We start from the raw sequence: 20908 nt of genomic DNA on the forward strand, positions 1-20908 counted from the left end.
GTCAGTCCGGAAGGCTAAGGGGCCGCGGCTGGGTTGAACCTTGTCAGAAGGGGTAGCTGAGTGGGCCTGTGGCGAGGTGGGTTGGGGCGGCCGGCACCATGTCGAGACAGGCGAACCGTGGCACCGAGAGCAAGAAAATGGTAACTCGGAGCGTGTGACTTCGGCGGGCGGGGCAGAATAGAGACGTTCTGGGGAAGGGGTCCAGCGCGGGGCGCAATTGGAAAAGGGTCCTCCTTTGAGGTCTGGGAGAGGGGTGGTTCGGCACGAGGAAGGAGGAGCTGCTTGGTGGGTGGAGGGCGGAGAGCTGCTCGGGACGTCCCGGGCCTGAGGCTGGTTGAGGGCCGCCGGGGTAGCGCAGAGACCCTCCCCCACGGCCTGAGTGCAGCAGTGCAAGTGTGTGCTGGGCAACAACAACGACGGTAATAACAGTAATTACCTCCGATTGCTCTTTGTGCCCGGCACTGGGCCAACCACTCTCCATATATTATCTCATTTAATCCGCAAAATAATCCTCTCAGTTGGATGATATTATCCCCATTTTGCAGCCCAGAGAGGTTATGTAACTTGCCCACATTTACAGCTAGAAAGAATTAGGATTGGAACCCCTGTCTGTAACTCCAAAGCTAATGCTTCAGACTACTAGGCCATGCTGTCTCTCACACTTGCCTTGGCGTTCTAAGAGATGCTCAGATACTGGTCTTGCCAGAAAGGAACTTTCTGTTCCGTGGGGTATGAGGTGCGCCAGAGTAAGTGGTGCCCCTCTGGTAGGGGGAGGTTCTCTTCTTGTCCTGGGAATAGTGGGACTCCATAGAGTGTCATAAAGTTTGCCTTTGGTTGGGGTCTGGGCCTGGAAAATGAAGTAGATGACATTTTTCTCCAAAGTAAGGGGCTTCTTGGTATGTGTTCCTTTTCTTTGGCATATTCTTATTTCCTCCAGAATTTCCCAGGTTGTCTTCTTTGTTTTCCAATTTAAAAACTGAGAATCCAAGGTTGCTTGCTGGACAGATCAGGGGCCTTTTGTTGACATTTAGCTCTGGAGGGGATGATTAAACTTTCCTTACATTTTATACCAGGACCAGCCACCAAATATGTGCTGCAGGAGGTCCTATTACTCCTGAGAAGGACTTAACTTTTTCTCTCTCAGAGCCCTTTTGAGAAGCTGATGATACTTATCATAGATCTTCTCCCCAGAAATATTAAATAGCAAAACATATACACAGACATTTACTTCAATTTGAGGTGGGGGGGTTTGTAGACCCCCTAAAGATACTCCATGGATTACATACAGGTTAAGAATTCCTGTTTTGGAGGAAATACCACGAGTTTAAACAAAGAAGAAAAATAATATTTTGCTAGGAAACTGTCATGTAGGGGAAAAAGCATCGGCATTGCTTGGAATTCTGTCTTTCTCAATTGATCCTCAGTTTCCTTATCTACAAAATGGGGACAATAATGCCCACCTATGATTAAATGAGATTTCAATATAAAATGCATGGGGCATGGTAAATGTTTCCTCCTCCTTTTCTTAAGATATGAGCAGATATGAGAGGTCTTCCTGTTTAGTTTTTATAACTTGCTCTTATTTTGTACTTTTTTAAAAACCTGAAATCAATATTGAAATCTTTTATACCACTTCAGTAGGAACCTGCAGTCTCTACCTCCAACGCTAGTGTTCACTCAGCTTTGTTGAAGTGAGAGAATTATGGAGGGGCAACAGCACACTCCTGCCTCAAAGCTTTTGCAACTGCTGTTGCTGCTTGGAACTCCATTCCCTCAGATAGTCACTTCGTGCACAATTGTCACCTCCTCAGAGAGACCTTCCCTGATCACATTGTTAGTTCTCTGTTCTGTTACTCTACTGTTTTTCTTTACAGCACAGTCTATTTCATTTTAAATATTTTATAATAAATTATATATTGTTTATTTTCAATCTTTCCCATGAGAATGTAAACTCCACGAGAGTAGGAATTTTTGTTCACTGCTCCATTCTCAGCTCCTAGAATGATGCCTGCCACTGGGCAGTCTATATTTATTGAATGAATGACAGGAAGGTTTGTTGCATCCTCTCATTCAGTTCCTGCTGGTACCTACTTGGGGCTTGTCACATGCTTCTCTTTGTAGCCACCTGGTTTTCACATGCGCCTTTCTTCCCTGCTTAGGGAGTCCCCACTTCTGGCAGCCCTCTTCCTAGTCAGCACAGTCTTCTGCAATCAGCAGTCTTCTATCTAATTCGTGTGTTCCCACTTAAACCTTTCCAGACTGAGAAGGTTAATATGTCCAAGTAACTAGATCTCTGCTTTTAGTCTGTGCAAATAGAAATAGCCCATTTGTCTAGCACACTTTTCTTGAGTCCCAACTATATGCAAAGCTCTGTGCTAGGTGTTGGAAATGCAGAGATGAAGTCATAGTCCTTAACTTGAAAAGCGCATACTCTATGAGAGAGTCAGAAAAGTACCAACACGGGAGTATGATACTGTCTGGGACTGAGTCCTGACTTCACTGGTTACTTGCTCTGTGACCTTGGGCAGGTTTATTCATTGTCCTAAACATCAGTTCCACCAGCTTTAAGCTAAATTTTATTTATTTTTTAATCCTCACCCGAGGACATTTTTTTTTTTTTTTTTTTGTTCAGATAGAGCGGGAGGGAGAGAGAGGAAGAGAGAGAGAGAGAAACATCGATGTGAAGGGACACATCGAGTGGCTGCCACCCGCACGACCAACCAGGGCCGGGGACAAACTGCAACCGAGGTACGTGCCCTTAGCGGGAACCGAACCCGGGTCTCTCTGTACCGCAGGCCAACGCTCCAACCGCTGAGCCAAACCGGCCAGGGCTTTAAGCTAAATTTTAAAAGGTAATAATAGCAGATCAGTATGTTTGGGAATGGTGGGGTGAGGGTGCAAAGGAGGGACAAGTGTGGATGATTACAAAGGACCACTGAGAATCTTAACTGTGGTGATGGTGCGTATATGTATGCATATATCAAAACTTCTGAATTGTACACTTTAAATATGTGCAGTTGGTTGTATATGAACTATATATCAGTAAGGATATTTAAAATATGTTTTTATTGATTTTTTTAGAGAGAGAGGAAGGGAAGAGAGAGAAACATAAATGTGAGCGAAACATCAATTGGCTGCCTCCTGCATGCACCCTACTGGGGATTGAGCCTGCAACCCGGGTACATGCCCTGACCAGGAATGGAACCAGGACCTCTCGCTCAGTCCACTGAGTCATACCAGCCGGGCATCAGTAAAGATATTTAAAATAAAAATTTTTTAAATCTGAAAAATAATTTTAAATAAAATTAAATATTTTGTGAAAAAAAAAAAAGGTAATAGTATCTATATCATAGGGATGTTCTGAGGATCAGTTGAGGTGGATAGTGCATGCAGAGCAAGCAGTGTGACACTGCACCTGAGAACACAGTTGACAGTGAATGTCAGCTAGCATTTTTATTAGTAAAGATGTTAGCCTTTGTGTGTCTGTCCATTGTTTGGTTTTTGAATCTCATGCACAGTCAGGCCTGCCCTTTTGTGTTGTGTTACTAGTAACCCAGCACTGGCTGCTCTGTTCTCCAGATCTCAGGTGGGTTACTACTTCATAGCAGGACTCAGAATCTCTATGACAGGAGCCTGGAGCGGAAGAGAGGCAGGGACTCAGTCTTGTTACTGACCTTCCTTCCCCAGCTGCTGCTGCTGGGGGCAGTCACACTAGATTACTTTTTTTTTATCCTCACTCAAGGACATTTTTTCATTTTTCATTCAGATAGAGTGGGAGAGAGAGAAACATCAACGTGAAAGGGACACATCGAGTGGCTGCCACCCGCACGACCCAACCGGGGCCGGGGACAAATTGCAACTGAGGTACATGCCCTTAGTGGGAACTGAACCCAGGTCTCTCTGGACTACAGGCCAGCTCTCTGACCGCTGAGCAAAAACTGGCCAGGGTACACTAGATTACTTTTGTTGACAAAAATAGTAAGTGTGACTCTTGGAGCATTAGCTCCAAAAATCAGCCCCCTTGAGATTTGATGTCTTTTTTGGGGTGCTAACTAAAAAGCCTTCTGAAAACCATCAAGTACAGGAGCTCACTTGAGTGTAGAGCTTGGCTTAGCTTACTCTGCACAGGTTGTGCTGAAGTACGTGGCGAAGTACTTGGAGATCATACTGCCTGTGCCAGTGTGAAACCACTCCTATGGTTTCTTGGTGTGCAAAGAAAGCAGACCACCATCTCATTAGATCCTCCCAACAACCCTGTGATTGGCATGACAGATTCTACTGTTACTGTTTTTATGTGAGGAGATTGAGGTTTAGCAAAGTGAAGTGACCTAAAGTCATCTAGTAATTGGCAAGTTGAGACCCAGAAGCAGGTCTTCTGACTACAAACCCAGTATTTTTTCTATATTCCTTATTGGTTGCTACAAAGTTCTTTAAGTTGATTCAAATCTCCCTCTTTGAACCTACTTCAGGATGCTCTCTGGCACCGCACCGCAGAGAAACAGTTTAGGAATAAAAATAATAACTACTTGAATTTGTACTGTGCCTTGGATGCTCTACAAACATCTTGGAATCTCACTTGAAGGGCAGACAAAATTGTCGCCATTGTACGGATGGGAAAAACTGAAATTCAGAGAGATTAAGCAATGGATTAGGGTCATGTAACTTTTCACAGGACAGTGCTCAACTATAAGGAGACTGAGTCTCAGCCCTGGCTGATGTGGCTCATTTGGTTGAGTGTCGCCCTGTGCATTGAATGGTGGCGGGATCAATTCCTGGTCAGGGCACATACTTGGGTTGCAGTTCCATCCCCGGTTGGGGTGTGTACATGAGGCAGCTGATTGATGTTTCTCTCTCACATTGATGTTCCCCCTCCTCTAAAAACAATAAAAAGAAACATATTCTCAGGTGAGGAATTAAAAAAAAAGAAGGCTGAGACTCAGTTACTTAACCTGTCACCTGTAAAATGGGATAAGTAATGTTTGTTCTGCTAACTTCTCATGGTTGTTATGATGATCAGTGAGAAACTGTGAAGATATTCTGAAAGTTTTATGAATGTTAATGACCATTATTATTAAATATACTTAAAGAAATTGGAAAGTAGAAGTGTTGCAGAAGAGATTCATGTTTCTGTTGAATGTGAGGAGCTTACATTCAGTGAAGAAATTGGACTGGTTGAATAGCTGACCTTTAAGGTCCCATGGAACCTTTTGTTATAAGTGTTAACAGGACTGAAAACCCAGGTCTTCACACTTACTTTTCTGACTTTTTCTCCATTTCTCTTTTGTTCACTCCTCTCTGCTCACACTAGTCTCCTATCTGTTTCTCAGACATGGCAAGCATATTCCTACTTGCTGCCTAGAATTTTTCATTGGGATATTATCTTCATGGCTTATCCTTACTTTCTTCATTTCTTTTATGTCACCTTAATTAGGCCTTCTCTGACTACCCTATTTAAAATTGACATGAACATAAATACCCACTAATCTCCTTTTGTGTTTTGTTTCCTCCATAGCACTTATCACTGTCTTATACACACACACACACACACACACACACACACACATAAATATATTTACTTATTTTTGTTAATCCTCACCCAAGGATATTTTTCCGTTGAGTTTTAGATAGTGTTATAGAGTGGAAGGGAGGGATGGGGGCGGGAGGCGGGGGGAGAATCATTGATTGGTTGCCTCCTACATGACCCTGATCAGGACGGGATCGAACCTGAAACCCAGGTCCATGCCCTTAACTAGGAATCAAACCTGAGACACTTCGGTCCTCGGGCTGATGGCTCTAACTGCTGAGCCAAACCAGCCAGGGCGGCAAATCATATATTTTATTTTATTCTTATTTAAAAATATTTTTTTCCTTTATTCATTTTTAGACAGAGAGGCAATGAGAGGGAGAGAGAGATAGAAACATTGATGAGAAAGAACATCTATTGGCCGCCTCCTGCATGGCCCCCACTGGGGATCAGGCCCACAACCTGGGCATGTGTCCTAACCAGGAATGGAACCTGCGACCTCCTGGTGCATGGGTCGATGCTCAACCACTGAGCCACACCCGCCAGATAACCATATATTTTATTTATTCAGTTCATTATCTCTCTCTCCCATTATATAGTCCCTGGTACATAGTAACATTGAATGATTTTTTTTCTATACCATAGCCCCATTCCTGTTTTTAAAGTATGAAGACTTTTTTTTTTTTTTTTTTTGGTAAGTGCCCCTAGCGGGAACAGAACCTGGCGGTCCACAGGCCAATGTTCCAACCACTGAGCCAAACCGGCCAGGGCAAGACATTTAAGTTATATATTTATGTTCCAAATAGGCTTGGTTCACAATTGAAGATGGAGACAGACTTTCAAATTAGAGGGTATGAAGAGCCTGGGTCAGGAATCCCATTCCCAGATCCCAAGGATGTTGATTCTTTGACCATGGACTAATCTGTCTAGGAGCTTGATTTTTCTTATCAGTAAATTGAGGGCTGGTACATTTATAAGGAGCTTGATAACATCATGATATGCTTGTTACTTGGCATCATGGTGGGCTGAGGCTCTTAGAGTTTCAATCCAAGGGCTCATTAATAATGGAAGGAAAGCTCTCTTGACTTAATGCAGTGATGCCAATTCTGTGGACTGGTTACTGCTGGACTGTCTCCATCCATTCATGCCCAAGCCATTTGAGTGCCAAACCTTAACCTGACTAAAAAATCATTCTCCTCCTTAATAGCTTCTCCTTAATGGCCATATTTGGTAAATGGTCTCTTGGAGATACCCTGATCTGAGTTCAAAGAGCTTCCTGATTCTGAAATTGATTCTCCTTGACTTCCTTAGTGCAGCTAAATGTTTTGTTTTGTGTTAGGGGGGGTTTATTGATGTTGTAGTTTTGGGGAAAAGGTATAGAATGAACATTGGCTTAAAAATTCTTGGTTTTTGTCCCTTAAAATTACTCTTGTCAATAATTAGCTGTTTGTCCTTCCTTGGGCAAATTACTTAATTGTTCTGAATCTCAGTCTCCTCATCTCTAAAATGAGATTAAGTCCTGCCCTTTCTGCTTTACAGAGTTATTGTGGGGAGGAAAATGAGATGATGAAAAATAGAATGCAGTATGTAAGCCAAAAGCATTATTATTCTTGCAATGATCTCACCACCAGGCTATGGGTATGAGGTGAGGAGCATTCAGACCTGAGAGCCTGGGTCTTTTTTTTTTTTTTTTGGTGGTACGTGCCCCTAGCAGGAACCGAACCCAGGACTCTCTGGTCCACAGGCTGACGCTCAACCGCTGAGCCAAACTAGCCAGGGCATGAGCCTGGGTCTTAACATTACTTGGACTTTCTTCCCCAGAACACTTAAAGACAAAAAAGATGCTCTACTCCCAAGTTTGACAAGCTTCTCTTCAGAATGGAGTGGTTGAGGGGCAGTCTTGATATTTTAGCTTTGGAGATCAGATGAGATCAGGCGCGTTCAGGGTGGTATGGTCGTAGACCAGTCTTGATATTTTAGACTCATATCTGTGTGAATCATTGGTCCAAATATACTGTTAACATGGTTCTCACTTTGTTTAACTCTGCTAATCCCTTTCCCCCAACCTACTGCTTTCATTCTGTCTTTCATTAGTTTTGTTTTTTGCACTTCTTTTTACCTTCCAGATCTCTCTGTTCCTTGGTAGGAAAGTGACAGGATTCTTTATCTGAGAAAAAGGTTTTGTGATTTTAACTGTGATCATAGTAGAAACCAGTCCAGGTCAGTATTGTGTTCCAAGTACACAAAAGAGTGTATTTCTTTCAGAGTTACTCCTTTTCCTGGAAACATTCTAGCTGTGTGTCAAAAGGAACATTTTTTCCCATGCTGGTGACTTAGAAGAGAGGTTATTATCATGCAGTGGACTTCATCTAGGGCTTCCTTCCCCTTGGGTCCCCCACTGTTCCTGAGTGGGGCCTTGGGACTGCAGTTTAACTTGAGGCCGAGATACCCCAGACGTTCCAAGGAGTGGGGAAGCCCTTGGTCACACCTGCTAACCCACAGAGGGTAATTTGTACATGTCTGCTTTGGGTATGTCTTTCACAGTGAATGGCTACTGCTCCCACACCAGATTCTGGTGACTGGAGCTTAGGCTTGGTAGCCAAGCAGAACCCACCTGGGTTTGTTGGAAGAGTGACTGCTCAGTGCATGAGCTGCCTTTTACAGCCTGTTTTGTAGTGGTTCTGGTTGCAGCCCTGCCACATTGACCCTGGGGAGCCAAATTCCTTGGCCACTCCATAGGGGATGATGTTCTCTCCCACTAGACACAGGTGACCCTCCTTTGAATCCTGACAGTTGCATTGAGGTTAATCCAAACTCTCACCAGACATTCTCTTTTGTACTGACTTGGTCCTGACTGCATTTTTAATCTCTTTTAGAGCTCTGAGCTCTTCACCCTGACCTATGGGGCTCTGGTCACCCAACTGTGCAAGGACTATGAAAATGATGAAGATGTGAACAAACAGCTGGACAAAATGTGAGTGAGCTCCTTCCCAAGAATGGGCTCCCTAGTACATGAACTACATGGTCCTTTAGAGTTCAGAATAGGGTCCTCTCTCTCATAACCAACATTTTGTTTCCACTGAGCTCATTTGTTAGGATGTCTTGGAATTATCTTCATTTTCCTTTTACCACCAACAGCTTATGTACAGATATCAGACATTCAGACCCTGAAACATAGTCTGTTCTTTTGTTTCCTTCCCAGGGGCTATAACATTGGAGTTCGACTGATTGAAGATTTCTTGGCACGGTCAAATGTGGGGAAGTGCCACGACTTTCGGGAAACTGCGGATGTTATTGCCAAGGTCACTGTCCTGGGCCAGTTGGCCATGCTGAAAGATTGTCTTTGGGAGGCACAGCTTACCACTCTCTCTGTCTCCCTTAGAGAGGTCCTTCGTATTCCAAAAGACTACTTAGGCAGCTGTTTGGGCCCAAAAAGCCTTCCTGGTGGTTTGGGAATAGCACAGGTTATGAAAAAGGGAAGAGTGCTTGAGATCATCCCTGTGGATTAAAGCCCAACTGAAATCCGAGCCACATCTCAACTGGGGAGATGTAGCTGAATAGCATGGCGATTAAGAATACAGACACCTGGCTGCACTGGCTGGTTTGGCTCAGCGGTTGGAGTGTCAGCCTGTGGACCAGAGAGTTCCAGGTTCAGTTCCCACTAGGCCCTAGCGCTAAGGGCACGTACCAAAAAAAAAGAATACAGACACCTGGCTTCACATTCTGGCTCCAATATTTACTAGTTCATACGCAATTTACTTTTAACCTCTTTAATTATCAGTTCCCTCCTCTTTTTGTTTTGTTTTTTTTGTTTTATTAAATTTTTTTTTTCTTTATTGATTTTAGAGAGAGAGGAATGGAGAAGGAGAGAGAGATAGAAACATCAGTGAGAGAGAACATTGATTGGCTGCCTTCTGCATGACCCCTACTGGGGATTTGGCCCACAACCCGGGCATGTGCCCTGACCGGGAATCGAACTGGCGACCTCTTGGTGCATGGGTTGACACTCAACCACTGAGCCACACCGGCCAGGCAGTTCCCTCATCTTTAAAATGAAGAAAATAAGAGCTTCCTCACAGGGTTGTAAGGAGTAAATGAAAAAATGAACATGAGCATTTAGGTAAAATGAATACACTTAATGTAGTGTGCATATAGTAAATATTTGCTATTAATAATATTAGTGTTAGCCCTGGCCAGTATTGCTCAGTGGTTAGAGTGTCGGCCTGTGGACCAAAGGGTCAGTTTTGGGTTCTATTTCCAATCAAGGGCATGTACCTGGGTTGCAAGTTTGATCCGGGCCCTGGTTGAGGGTCCTGCGGGAGGCAACCAGTTGATGAGTCTCCCGCACATCAATCTGTCTCTCCTTCCCACCCCCATTCTCCCCCTCCCTGCCTCCCTGCCCCCTTCTTTCCTTTTTCTCTCCCTCCCTCTCCCCCTTTCCCTTCTACTCTGTCTAAAAATCAGTGGAAAAATATCCTTGATGAGGATTAAAAGCAATAATAATAGTATTAGTTTTACATAATATAGGACTAATAAGAAATTATAAAACACCTATAGCTTTAGGTTAGTTACCTAAAGGTTGGCTTTTTCTGTTGTACAGCATGTTGGCCTTGCCCAAATCCAAGAGAGGGTTGACAGTGGAGAATTTTGTGAGTGTTTGGAGTTAGGGTAGGTAGAGGGAAGGCTGTCTTGAGAGTAATTCCACCCCAGTGACCTGTATTCAAGTGACCTATATTCCTGTAGCACAGACAGAGGACCGGAAGGTGGGCTGGGGCCTCTGCACTCAGATGCTGGTTCAGGGCAGGCACCCCACTCAGAAGGTCAGTGCTTCCTTCTTCTATGAAGTGCAAGCGGAGAGCAAGTTTTTGCCTAATTGTATGATGCCTTGAAAGAGAGGGGATGTGGAATTTTGCATAGATGCTTTTTTTTTTTGCTTGGAGTACCTACAGCTTCAGTGTCTTGCAGGGCCACAGTTTTGCTGCTGAGCCACGTAGTTCCCCTTTGCCAGCCCATCACCTTCCCTACTGCACAGCCCCTACTGTCTTCCCATAGTGCTCTTGTATGTCCCTTGACAGGTAGCATTCAAGATGTACTTGGGCATCACTCCAAGCATCACCAATTGGAGCCCAGCTGGTGATGAATTCTCCCTCATTTTGGAAAATAACCCCTTGGTGGACTTTGTGGAACTTCCTGATAACCACTCATCCCTTATTTATTCCAATCTCTTGTGTGGGGTGTTGCGGGGAGCCTTGGAGATGGTGAGTACAGCTTACCTTCTGGGACACCTGAAATGTGGGGCTTGATAAATGTTTGAATGATTGAGAGGGGGAAAGAGAGAAGAAAGGCCTTGGGCTCACCTAGCATTTCGCTGCCTGAGATGCTGCTGCTGCTGCTGAGCATAGGCCACGTGCTGGACGTCTCTACGTGGTGATGAGCCTTCCTGCGGGCCTAGGAGATGGTGCTGTCAGCACCCGAAACCCAGAACATCCATTCCCAGATTGGCTGATTTGGTGACAGTCTCATTGGGGTGTATTATGTGCTTAGTCTCTCCTTATGGTTTGGGGCCACTACCTTCTAGAGAGGAACATTCGAATTGACAGTCTTGTCCTATGGGAAACCTTTTTTTGACTGCTGTGGATGAGTCAATTATAGCGCTATCCCTAGTGGTTCCCTAGAGGCTATGGCTAGGCAGTCACCCCATTATTTCCCCCACTGTCCCCCAGGTCCAGATGGCTGTGGAGGCCAAGTTTATCCAGGACACCCTGAAAGGAGACGGTGTGACAGAGATCCGGATGCGGTTCATCAGACGGATTGAGGACAATCTCCCAGCTGGAGAGGAATGACCGCCCCCAGGACTTCAGGGTAGCCAGCAGGAGCGCTGGGGGTTCAGAAAGCCTCAGCGCTCTCTGCCCTCTGAACTCAGTGACTCCGACACGGATGTCTATATTCTTCGAACCTCGTTTCCATTCTCTATGCTAGTGAAGAGCAGACTGTGATATAGTCCATTTACCCCGCGTGCACATTCAGGAGGGAAATCCTTTGCTCCCGTTCCCTTCAGAGGGGATGGATGTAGTCATCCTTGGTTGGACTAGAAAGAGCTCAACCATTTTACATTCCTTTTTCAACTTTCCAAAGCAAAGCCCCCTTTGACCCCGTTAAGAGGCAAGCCTAGCACATCTACCCCTGGGCCTTCAGGAAGCCACTGGCACCTGGCTGTCGGGGCCCGGGGTAGTGGGGCAGGGAGGAGAGGCAGGCAGGTGGTGGGAGCTGCCGGCGGTGGTGACACATCCAGTGCTGCCAGGACGGGGAGCCGGTCGTGCTGGAAACACTGACTTCCGGGAAGCCACCCAGGCCTCATTCCTCCCTGCTGTTTGGAGGCAACATCTCCTCTTTTTACAGAGGGCTCATCCTTTTTTCTTACAAATTCTTCAATAAAGACACATTCTTGAGTGAAGTCCCAATCCTGTCCTGTTTTCTTTCTGCCCGGCCCTGGGAATGTTGTTACAGTGGGGTGAGGAGACCAGCCAAGTCCCTGGGCCCTGCCTTGATTTTACCTGGTCTAGGAACAGCTTCTCCCCACAGACCAGAGAGCCTGGGAAACCTGGGAGCAAACCAGGCCCCTTCAGAGTCATTTTTGGGTCTACTCTGTAGTAAAATCTAGAAGCAGACTATTATCCCATACCTAAAATGGACTACCCTGGGCTCTTGGCCACCCACTTGGGGTTTTGACTTAAAAAGGCCATGTAAGCCCTGGTGTTGGGTACCATTTGTTGTGTGCTTACCATGTGTCAGACTACTGAACACTTTGTATGCATGACCTGAGTCATAATAATTCCATTTTTTGAGGGGAGGCCACACACTGCCCAAGGTCATATAGTAGTAAGTGGAGATGGTAGGGTTCAGAGCCGCAGCCAAACTGCAGAGCCCATGTTCTTCGTGATGATGCCTCGTCAGCACTGTGGGAGGAGGGAGCAGGCCTGTCGCTTCCTCTCCCAGCCGTATACAGCTTAGGATAACGTTCACAGGCTTTGAGGGGGATTGGAGATTGCCAGGCCTTGTTTGGTAGACTTTTCTTGGGGATATCTAGGGCCTTAAGGTCCAGATACTCAGGTGGGTGGGGTGGGGGGGATAGGACCCCCAGGCCCTCCCCAAGGTTAGTAGACAGGCCTGAGATGAGCAGTAATGATGCACTGTGCTTGGAGAGTCTTGGTTATATAGGTTAGGACCAGGTTCTGGGACAGCAAGAAGAGAGGCAGTTTGCACATGACCTGCCTCTTCTAGCTCCACAAGGAAGAAAGGTCACTTGTTAAAAAAATCCTCACCTGAGGGTATGTTTCCATTGATTTTAGAGAGAGAGGAAAAAAACAACAACATCGATATGAGAAACATTAATTGGCTGCCTCCTATATGTGCCCTGTCTGGGAATCGAACCCACAACCTTTCGGTACACAGGATGATGCTCCAACCAACTGAGCCACCCAGCCAGCGTGAGGAAGGGTCACTGTGTCTCCAAGTATAGGGAGGCGCGTGTTCTCTGGGATCCGATCCTTCTCTAAGCCTCTACTTCCCACACCAGGTACAATCTGGGGCCCAGGGCAAGCACCCCATTTTGGTCAACTGTATTCTTAGAACCCAGTTGCACTGGGTTCGGAGTGAAGGAAGGAGAGATGAAGGGAGTGAATGCTGGACCCAGATGTGGAAAGTGTTGTGTGGTGTCCAGATCCTGCCAAGGAAAGTGAGCTGCACCCTTTCCCTTCTCCAGGGGGCTCTCGCCCTTCCTCTCCTCCCAGTACCACAGCCTACCTTCCAGCAGCCGTTTGTATGGAGTGAGGGTTTGGATATTTCCTTTCCCAGAGCTGACCTTGGGCACTATTACCGGGTCGGCAAGCTGTGGAAACAAAGCCCTTTAGTGGCTTTCCAGTTACAGCCTCACAATCGTGTGATACGCAGTTGTGTGAGGGACAGGAGAGTGCTGAGGACTGTGGAGCTATTCGGAACTTCACCTGATCATCTCTCCCAAATGAGCCAGACATACAAGTCCCAGCAACCTAGCTGCTGGTCCTCCACCCCAGAGTTCATTATTGTAGATCCCATGTCCCTCTGCTTGACTGTGATTGTGAGACTGGGACCCCTCCCTGACCCTAGGCTGGGCCGGTCCCATTCTCCTTGATGTACTGGCACGCAAGATGGAGCAGGTGTGTCTGGCTATGTGGGAGGGGTTGGTGAAAGAGGGTTCCCAAAGAGCCTGGGTCACAGTGGAGTTCTGGAGCTGGAGGGGTCCTGCTGGTGGTCTTTGGGCTTGAGGCAGGCTGGGCCAGAGCTCTAAGGAAGGGCCACGTTCTGCAGCCTTTGGCCACCAGGTGTCTCCAGATCACCACTGTACTGTTCCAGAGACCATTGGACCCCTGGTTTTCAAAATTTGCTCAAAGATACACCTGTCCGAGCAAATCTCAGAGGCTGGTCAGGGCCAGGAAGCACCCCTTCCTCAGTCATGCCCACAGGAACTGAATGCAAAGCTCAGGTGGTTGCTAGGCTGAGGGTTTGCCTACTAATCCCAGGGCACTGCAAAGAGCACATTGGCTGAGAAGTCTGTGGCCCCCATACATACCCCAGCCCCTCATGCTGACCTGCTGAGTTGTACAAGCTAGCTCTGAGCCCTCCCCCAAACAACCCCCTTAACCTCCTGAGTGGAGACCAGAGCGCCAGCCCAGGTCCCCTGATGTAAGAGTCCTATTCCTGCCCCAGACTCCCACCGCTGACATTTCCATCTTAGGCTATGCCTTTCCCTGGTGGACTGGCCTCCTTACATTTGCAGTGGGCATCCAGGTCTGAGAAGGAGGTGGCAACAGAGGCCCAGGAGCAGAAATTGCATTAAGTAAAATTAAAATAGCCTCCTAACAAGTAGTTCATTGTGGATGGTTGGGGGTGGTGGTGCAGGAAAAGCATCCTCCCGTTCTCCCAGAGCTTAAGTGCTACCATGTGCTGTTCCCTGGAAGCCAGAGGGCCGGTGGGAAGCGGGGGAGGGTGGCAGCAGGCGAGGAGCCTCGCTGTTACTGTTATGGATCCCCAGCCTTTGATGTAGGGCCAGGCCTGACCCCAGGACTGCTGCCGGCCACTGCCAGGGGAGCTGTGGGATGCAGTGCATTCCTGGGGGCAATTTACGCTTCTGGCAGGAGGAGAGGAAAGTTTCTACTGTGGGGAAGGGGGTGGAGAGAGGGCGCTGCAGCGGAGGTTGGGGGTGGGTGTTGTGAAGAATAGTGGAGGGAGCCAAGGCACAGGGCGGCACCCTCCTGCCTAAGCCTGGTTCAACTGGCTTGGGTGAAGGCCTCCTCCAGGAAGCCTCCTCTGATAGACCCAGAGCTGGTGAGGAGCAGCACCCCCCATGCTCGCGCACACGCACACACGCGCGCACACACACACATACACACACAGGGGCCCCGCCCAAGTCTAGCCTCTGAGGATGGAGGATGCGGAGAGAAGCAGCCACTCTTCCCTCCTGGCTCTGGGGCCTGGACTGTCAGCCATGAGGACATCCAGGACTGAGCTAGGCTAGAAGACGGCTAGGAAGAAGTCTGATGGGCATGAGAGCATGTGTGCGTGCACACAAATGTTATTCATAGCAACAGCTAATATTTACTGTGACTGTGCCAGGACTTGTCTGAGCACTTCACGTGCGTTCCTCATAGTATTCACAACCCTGTCACTATTCCCATTTTGCAGGTAAGAAAACAGATACACCCCTAGTACATAGTAGAGCCAGGACGTGAACCCAAGTAGTCCAGAATTAGACACCTCTTATCCACTGCCTTACGTGTTACATACATATTTTTTTGTGTTTCAGTGTGTGTGTGTCTCTTTCCTTGTGTTTCTTGGGGAATGTGTATGTGAATTCTTTTTTTTTTTCTTCTTTTTTTTTTTTTGTTTTTTTTTTTGTTTTTTTTTATCCTCACCCGAGGATATTTTTCCATTTTTTGTACAGATAGAGTGGGAGGGAGAGAGAGGAAGGGAGAGAGAGTGAGAAACATCAACGTGAAGGGACACATCGAGTGGCTGCCACCCGCACGACCAATCAGGGCCGGGGACAAACTGCAACCAAGGTACATGCCCTTAGCGGGAACCGAACCCGGGTCTCTCCGGACCGAAGGCCGACGCTCTAACCGCTGAGCCAAACCGGCCAGGGCTTTTCTTCTTTTTTTGTATGTGAATTCTTTCATTTAATAAAAATGTAGCCCAAGCCCTGGCCGGTTTGGCTCAATGATTAGAGCATTGGCCCGTGGACCAAAGAGTCACAGGTTCGATCCAGATCAAGGGCACGTACCTCCATTGCGGTTCAGTCCCCGGCCCTGATCGGGGTCATGTGGGAGGCAACCAGTCGACGTGTCTCTCTCACATTGATGTCTCTCTATCTCCCCCCCCCCCCATTCTATCTGAAGATAAATAGAAAAATATCCTCGAGTGAGGATTAAAAAAAATGTAGCCCTGTGCTGGAAACAAGGGACATGAAGATGCTGGGAGCTTCGGTCCAGGGAAGCACCTGAACACCCTGTGTGTGGTGGGGGAGGAGAGGCGAGGTTGACGCTGACAGACCAGGGCAAGTCCTGGCTCTGCTACTTACTGGTTATGTGACACTGGACAAAGGAGTTGAACTCAGCCTCAGTTTTCATCTGGAAAATGAGGATCATGATGCCTACCTTGCTGTCTGTTTCGAGGATGAAACAAGATGAAGTATGTAGATTTCCTGGCATAGGCTGTGTGTTTCCTAATTGGCAGTTACGATGAACATGACTATTAAACTGATAAGAACAGATACTACACTTGATCTTAGCCAAAAGGCCGAGAAGCGATGAACATGACTATTATTAGAGGAGCTGTTTGGTAAAACGGTGTGTCTGAATGTGTGCAGGTGGTGATTTTGTGAAATCAGGGCCAGGTCTGTATTGTTCATCACTGTATACTCAAGAGCCTAGCACTACTTTTCAGCACAAAGTAGATGCTCAGTAACTTTTTATTGGCTAGGTGTCGACGGAGTGTGAGAATGGAGTGTGGGGGGCCCAGAGAGGGAGGGGTGTGTGGGCCTCCACCAGGACCAGCTACATAATTTATGGGGCTCAGGGCAAAATGAAAATGCAGACCCATAATAATGTTCAAACATTATTATGAAAAACAAATTATGAATTTCATATTGACCCAGCAGAGCATTAAAACAAGCCCTTCTGAGTATGGGGCTCTGTGTGACTACACAGGCCACCCGCCCGTGCAGCCAGCCCTGGCATCTCCTTCCCTGGGAAGCATGGCCAGCCTGCATCCCAGCTGTTTGGGAGGGAGAATAAGAAGACCCCCGTGGCCTGCCATGCTTCCTGGGCTGCCTGAGGAAAGGAGGGAGGGGCAGGATTGCTCAATGTAGGCAGGTCAGGAGAAAGCAGATGCAGGGACCCAGCGACCTGCAGACCTCTCCCCCAGAGAGTCCCCTACCACCTCCCCAAACCACCAACCAGGCCGCTGGGTGGTCTGGCACATGTGGTCACATTTAGATGTTGATTGAAGCAAAATTGTTATAAGATTAGAATATTTAAGGTGACTTTCATTTCCACTGCATTACTGGGATTTTTGAGGGTGGGGCTGAGAGATCTCCTGGGGTGAGTGAGAATAGTGGGGGATGCAGGAGGTGGTCTTCATTTCTCTAGTCCTGTAGGCGGGGCCTCTGGTGACTGAAAAGAAGGAAGGAGGGCTAGACAGACAGAAGGACTTCCCAGGAATTGTAGAACTAGGAGTCTGGCCCTTTAGCAGAGGGGGAAGTCAGGGCTGGGGATGGAGGATGCAGTATTAGCAAGGCCCTGGTGGAGCAGGAATTTACCAGCACCACACCCCCTCCCCAAGCTATTTGCACACCCCTGGCCACACATCTGTGCAAACATCCTTCCCTCCCCTCAGCTTGCCAGATGGAAGAGGTGGCAAGAGGAAGGTTCATCCAGGCCCTCCCCAGGTTCCAACCCAGGGTGGGGTGGTTGGAGCCCAGAGTGTTCTCTTATTTCTATAGGTCAAGATAGAAATTGAAAGCCCTGGCTGGGTAGCTCAGTTAGTTAGAGTGTTGTCCTGATACACCAAGGCTGTGGGTTTAATCCCTGGTCAGGGCACCTCAGGTAGAAGCATCAACCAATGAATGCATAAACAAGTGGAACAATACATCGATGTCTGTCTCTCTCTCCCTCTCTCCCCTCCTTCCTGTCTCTTTCTCAAATCAATTAAAAAATATATTTTTAAAAGGATAAAAATTGTGAAGAAATGGGAGGATTGTGGTAACAGTGATAACAATTACTAACATTTAGTCGTTCCTATGTGCCAGGCTGTGTTAAGTATTCACTGTCTTTTCTAAGAGGTCGTGTAGAATGGTGGGAAAGGGGAGGACTAGGGAGCCAGCTGCCTGGACTTCCTGCTCACCCACTTCCCGGCTATGCCTACGTGGGTCAGTCAGTTAACCTGTCTGTGCCGCAGTTTTCCCATCTGCAGAGTGGGGACAGTAGTGATACCAACCTCAAAGCGTTGTTGTGAGTGTTAAATGAGTTACTTCATGTAAAGTGCTCAGACTGGTGCCTGAGTAAGAGCCCGCCCTTCAAGGTTTAGCCCATGTCATTAAGGACTATCATCATCCTCCTTTTAAAGGGGAGGAATTTGCCCTGGCCGGTTTGGCTCAGCGGTTAGAGCGTCAGCCCACAGACCAGAGTCCCGGATTCGGTTTCCGCTAAGGGCACGTACCTCGGTTGCTGTTTGTCCCCAACCCCGGTTGGGATCATGTGGGTGGCAACTAGTCCATGTGTCTCTCTTACATCGATGTTTCTCTCTCTCCCTCTAGTTCTATCTGAAGATAAATGCAAAAATGTCTTCGGGTGAGGATATATATATATATATATATATATATAAAAGTGGGGATTTGAAGTTTGGAGAAACGCCCAGTCACAGAGAGGCAGAACTGGGATCCAAACCTGGTCTGCTTGACTCCTCAGTTCATGCTCCGAACCACCAGGCAGGTGCCAGCCCCGCTCAGCCAGGGACTGCACTGAGCAGGTTATATGCCTCATCTGGTTCAGTTTAACCACCCACCCCATTTGATACCTCTGCTCAGGCCTAGAACAGTCCTTGAATCATTTCTGGCCAGCCTTTGATTCTTGTGGCTGAGGGAATTGAAGCCCAGAGAGACACAGCAACTTGTCCAGGGCCACATGGCAGGTAACCACAGACAATGCTGACCCACTGAAATCCAGACACCACCAGAGACAGACCAAAGGTGGAAGGCCCTGGCAGGTGGGATAGGGAGCCTGGCGGGAGTCTGGGCTGGCTTAACCCAGAGGTAAGCCTGGGTGGGAGAGTCTACAGATTTCTGGCTCCAGGACACTCATTTCCTGCCTTGAGGTTTGCTATGCAAAGAAGCAGCCGCGGCAGGGTCAGGGCATGGCTGTCTCGGCCTCTGTTGGAGGATGGGCAACTGAGCCCACCTGGAGTGTCCAGTGACCACCAGGGCCACAGGACAGCAGGTCAGGCTTCCTAGAGCAGGTTAAAAGGAGGAGTGGGAACCCTCTCTCCCTGCAGGGCATTCGGCAAGGGAGAAACAAGGAAGGTACATACCCAAAGACCCCTTGCAATCTCCCCAGTCTGGGCGGTAGGACAGGAGTTGTAGGGAGGGTGTGTGCCCCCTAGAACCAGGCCAGGGGTTCTCAGGAAAGTTCATGAAGTAGCCAGGAGAGCCAGGGGTGAGATGGTGGGGACTGGCTGAGTGTCTGTGTGTCTGGAGCTCATGGGAGCCCCTTCCTCAGCACAACACCCCCCCCACTTGCCTGCTCGCTTCACTATCTCCCCTTCACTGAGCCCCCCCCCCAAGAACAGCTCACCTCAGAGCTAAATGTTCTATGTGGATTCAGGGATTTAATCCTCACAACAAGCCTATGAGAGCTTTTCAGATGAGGAAACTGAGGCTCCAGGGGTTAGGTAACTGGCTCAAGGGCACACAGTTGGTGAGTTTGGGCTCTTGGACTTGAGCCCAGGCAGTTTGACTCAAGTTCACACATCAACCTTCAGCCTCGGCTACTTAGCTCTCGCCCCCTCCCTGAACATTCAACTCCCATCTGATCCCCATCAAGGGCCTAGTTTTCACACCAGCTCTGGGAGGGAGCCCCAGCTCCCCACCCCAGCCAGTGTCCTCTTAGGCACCTGCCAACCAGTTCCCCTCCCCTTCCTCACGCAGTGCCTCAGCCTGGCTCCCCTATAGTCCCTCTGGGCTGGCTTGGGCCAAGAGGCCATACCCAAAGACCCCTTTCAATCCCCCAATCTGCGTGGTGGAACAAGAGTGGGCCCAGGCTCTGGAGGTGGGCGAGGGTGAGAGGCCCCACTGAGGAGTGGCGGGGCTGGTGTGTACCTTGGCAGGGGGACAGCAAAGTGGGAGGCCCTCGGAGGGCAGGCGGGAGGAGGGGAAAGGGGCAATGGAGGTAGGCCCAGACCCAGAGACAGGCAGCCTCGGACCTTCCCTGCTCCTTTTCTGGACCTGTTGAACACACACACACACACACACACACACACACACACACACACACCCCTCCCATCTCCCCTTCTCCTGGCCTCAGTTCCTCCAGACTTCCCTGCTGTACTCACTGCCTCCACATCTAACCCTGTGGCTGGTCCTCTGGCTCCTGGAGCCTGGCTCCTGCCTCTACCTCCCACCTCAATCACCGGTTCCTTCCCAGTCCCAAAGGATGCTCTTCTGTGACAACTGACCCTGGAGGCCTCTGGGGCCCTCTAGCAGCACTGCCTTTGCCTTTTGAGTCACTGCTCTCCTGGCTTCCTCCCACTTCCCAGGGCACCTTCCTGCTCTCCTCGGCAGACCCTCTTTCTCTGCACGCCCTTTGAATGCTGACCAAGCCCACATCCTGGCCTGGGCTTCCTCTTCTCCCTGTACTCCTTCCCTGGGCATTGCCCCGCGGCATCAGTCACCACCTGTACGGCCTGCACTCCTAATCTCTAGCCCAGAATTCTCACTTCCCTTGTGGATTCATGGAAGTCCCACCGACACCTCCAACTCATGCATCCGACCACCCTCCTTCTCCTGGACTGCCACTTGCCCATGGCCCATTGCCTAACCAGAAACCTGGGCACCGTCCTTGATATTCCCCCTTTACTAGATCCCTCACCCCCATATTCAAATCCTGCCTATTCCACCTCCTTAACTCCTCTCACACTTGACCCTTCACGCTGGCCCCTCCTCCCTGAACCACCAGGATTACTCCAGCAGCCTCCATCTTCCTGCACACAGAAGTCAGGGGGCTCTTTATAAAGCACAGCTCTGACCACCTCACCGCGCTGCTACGGAGCCTTCTGTGGCTCCCATTTCCCTGAAGG

The 20908-nt window shown here is 48.4% G+C and overlaps 1 protein-coding gene and 1 pseudogene across 1 annotated transcript; one reads left to right on the forward strand and one right to left on the reverse strand.

The window, feature by feature from the left end:
- TRAPPC3 (trafficking protein particle complex 3) lies at window positions 1-11985 on the forward strand. Its single transcript, XM_036257295.1, has 5 exons — window positions 1-140; window positions 8401-8498; window positions 8727-8826; window positions 10600-10782; window positions 11248-11985. Exons 1-5 carry the CDS (start codon window positions 99-101, stop codon window positions 11365-11367), a joined length of 543 nt encoding a protein of 180 aa, XP_036113188.1. The 5' UTR covers window positions 1-98; the 3' UTR covers window positions 11368-11985.
- A 4282-nt stretch (window positions 11986-16267) lies between these two features.
- LOC118627455 lies at window positions 16268-16369 on the reverse strand (annotated as a pseudogene).
- Window positions 16370-20908: the final 4539 nt, after the last annotated feature.

This window comes from Molossus molossus, unplaced genomic scaffold (assembly GCF_014108415.1).
Source record: "Molossus molossus isolate mMolMol1 unplaced genomic scaffold, mMolMol1.p scaffold_m16_p_12, whole genome shotgun sequence".
NCBI lineage: Eukaryota > Metazoa > Chordata > Mammalia > Chiroptera > Molossidae > Molossus > Molossus molossus.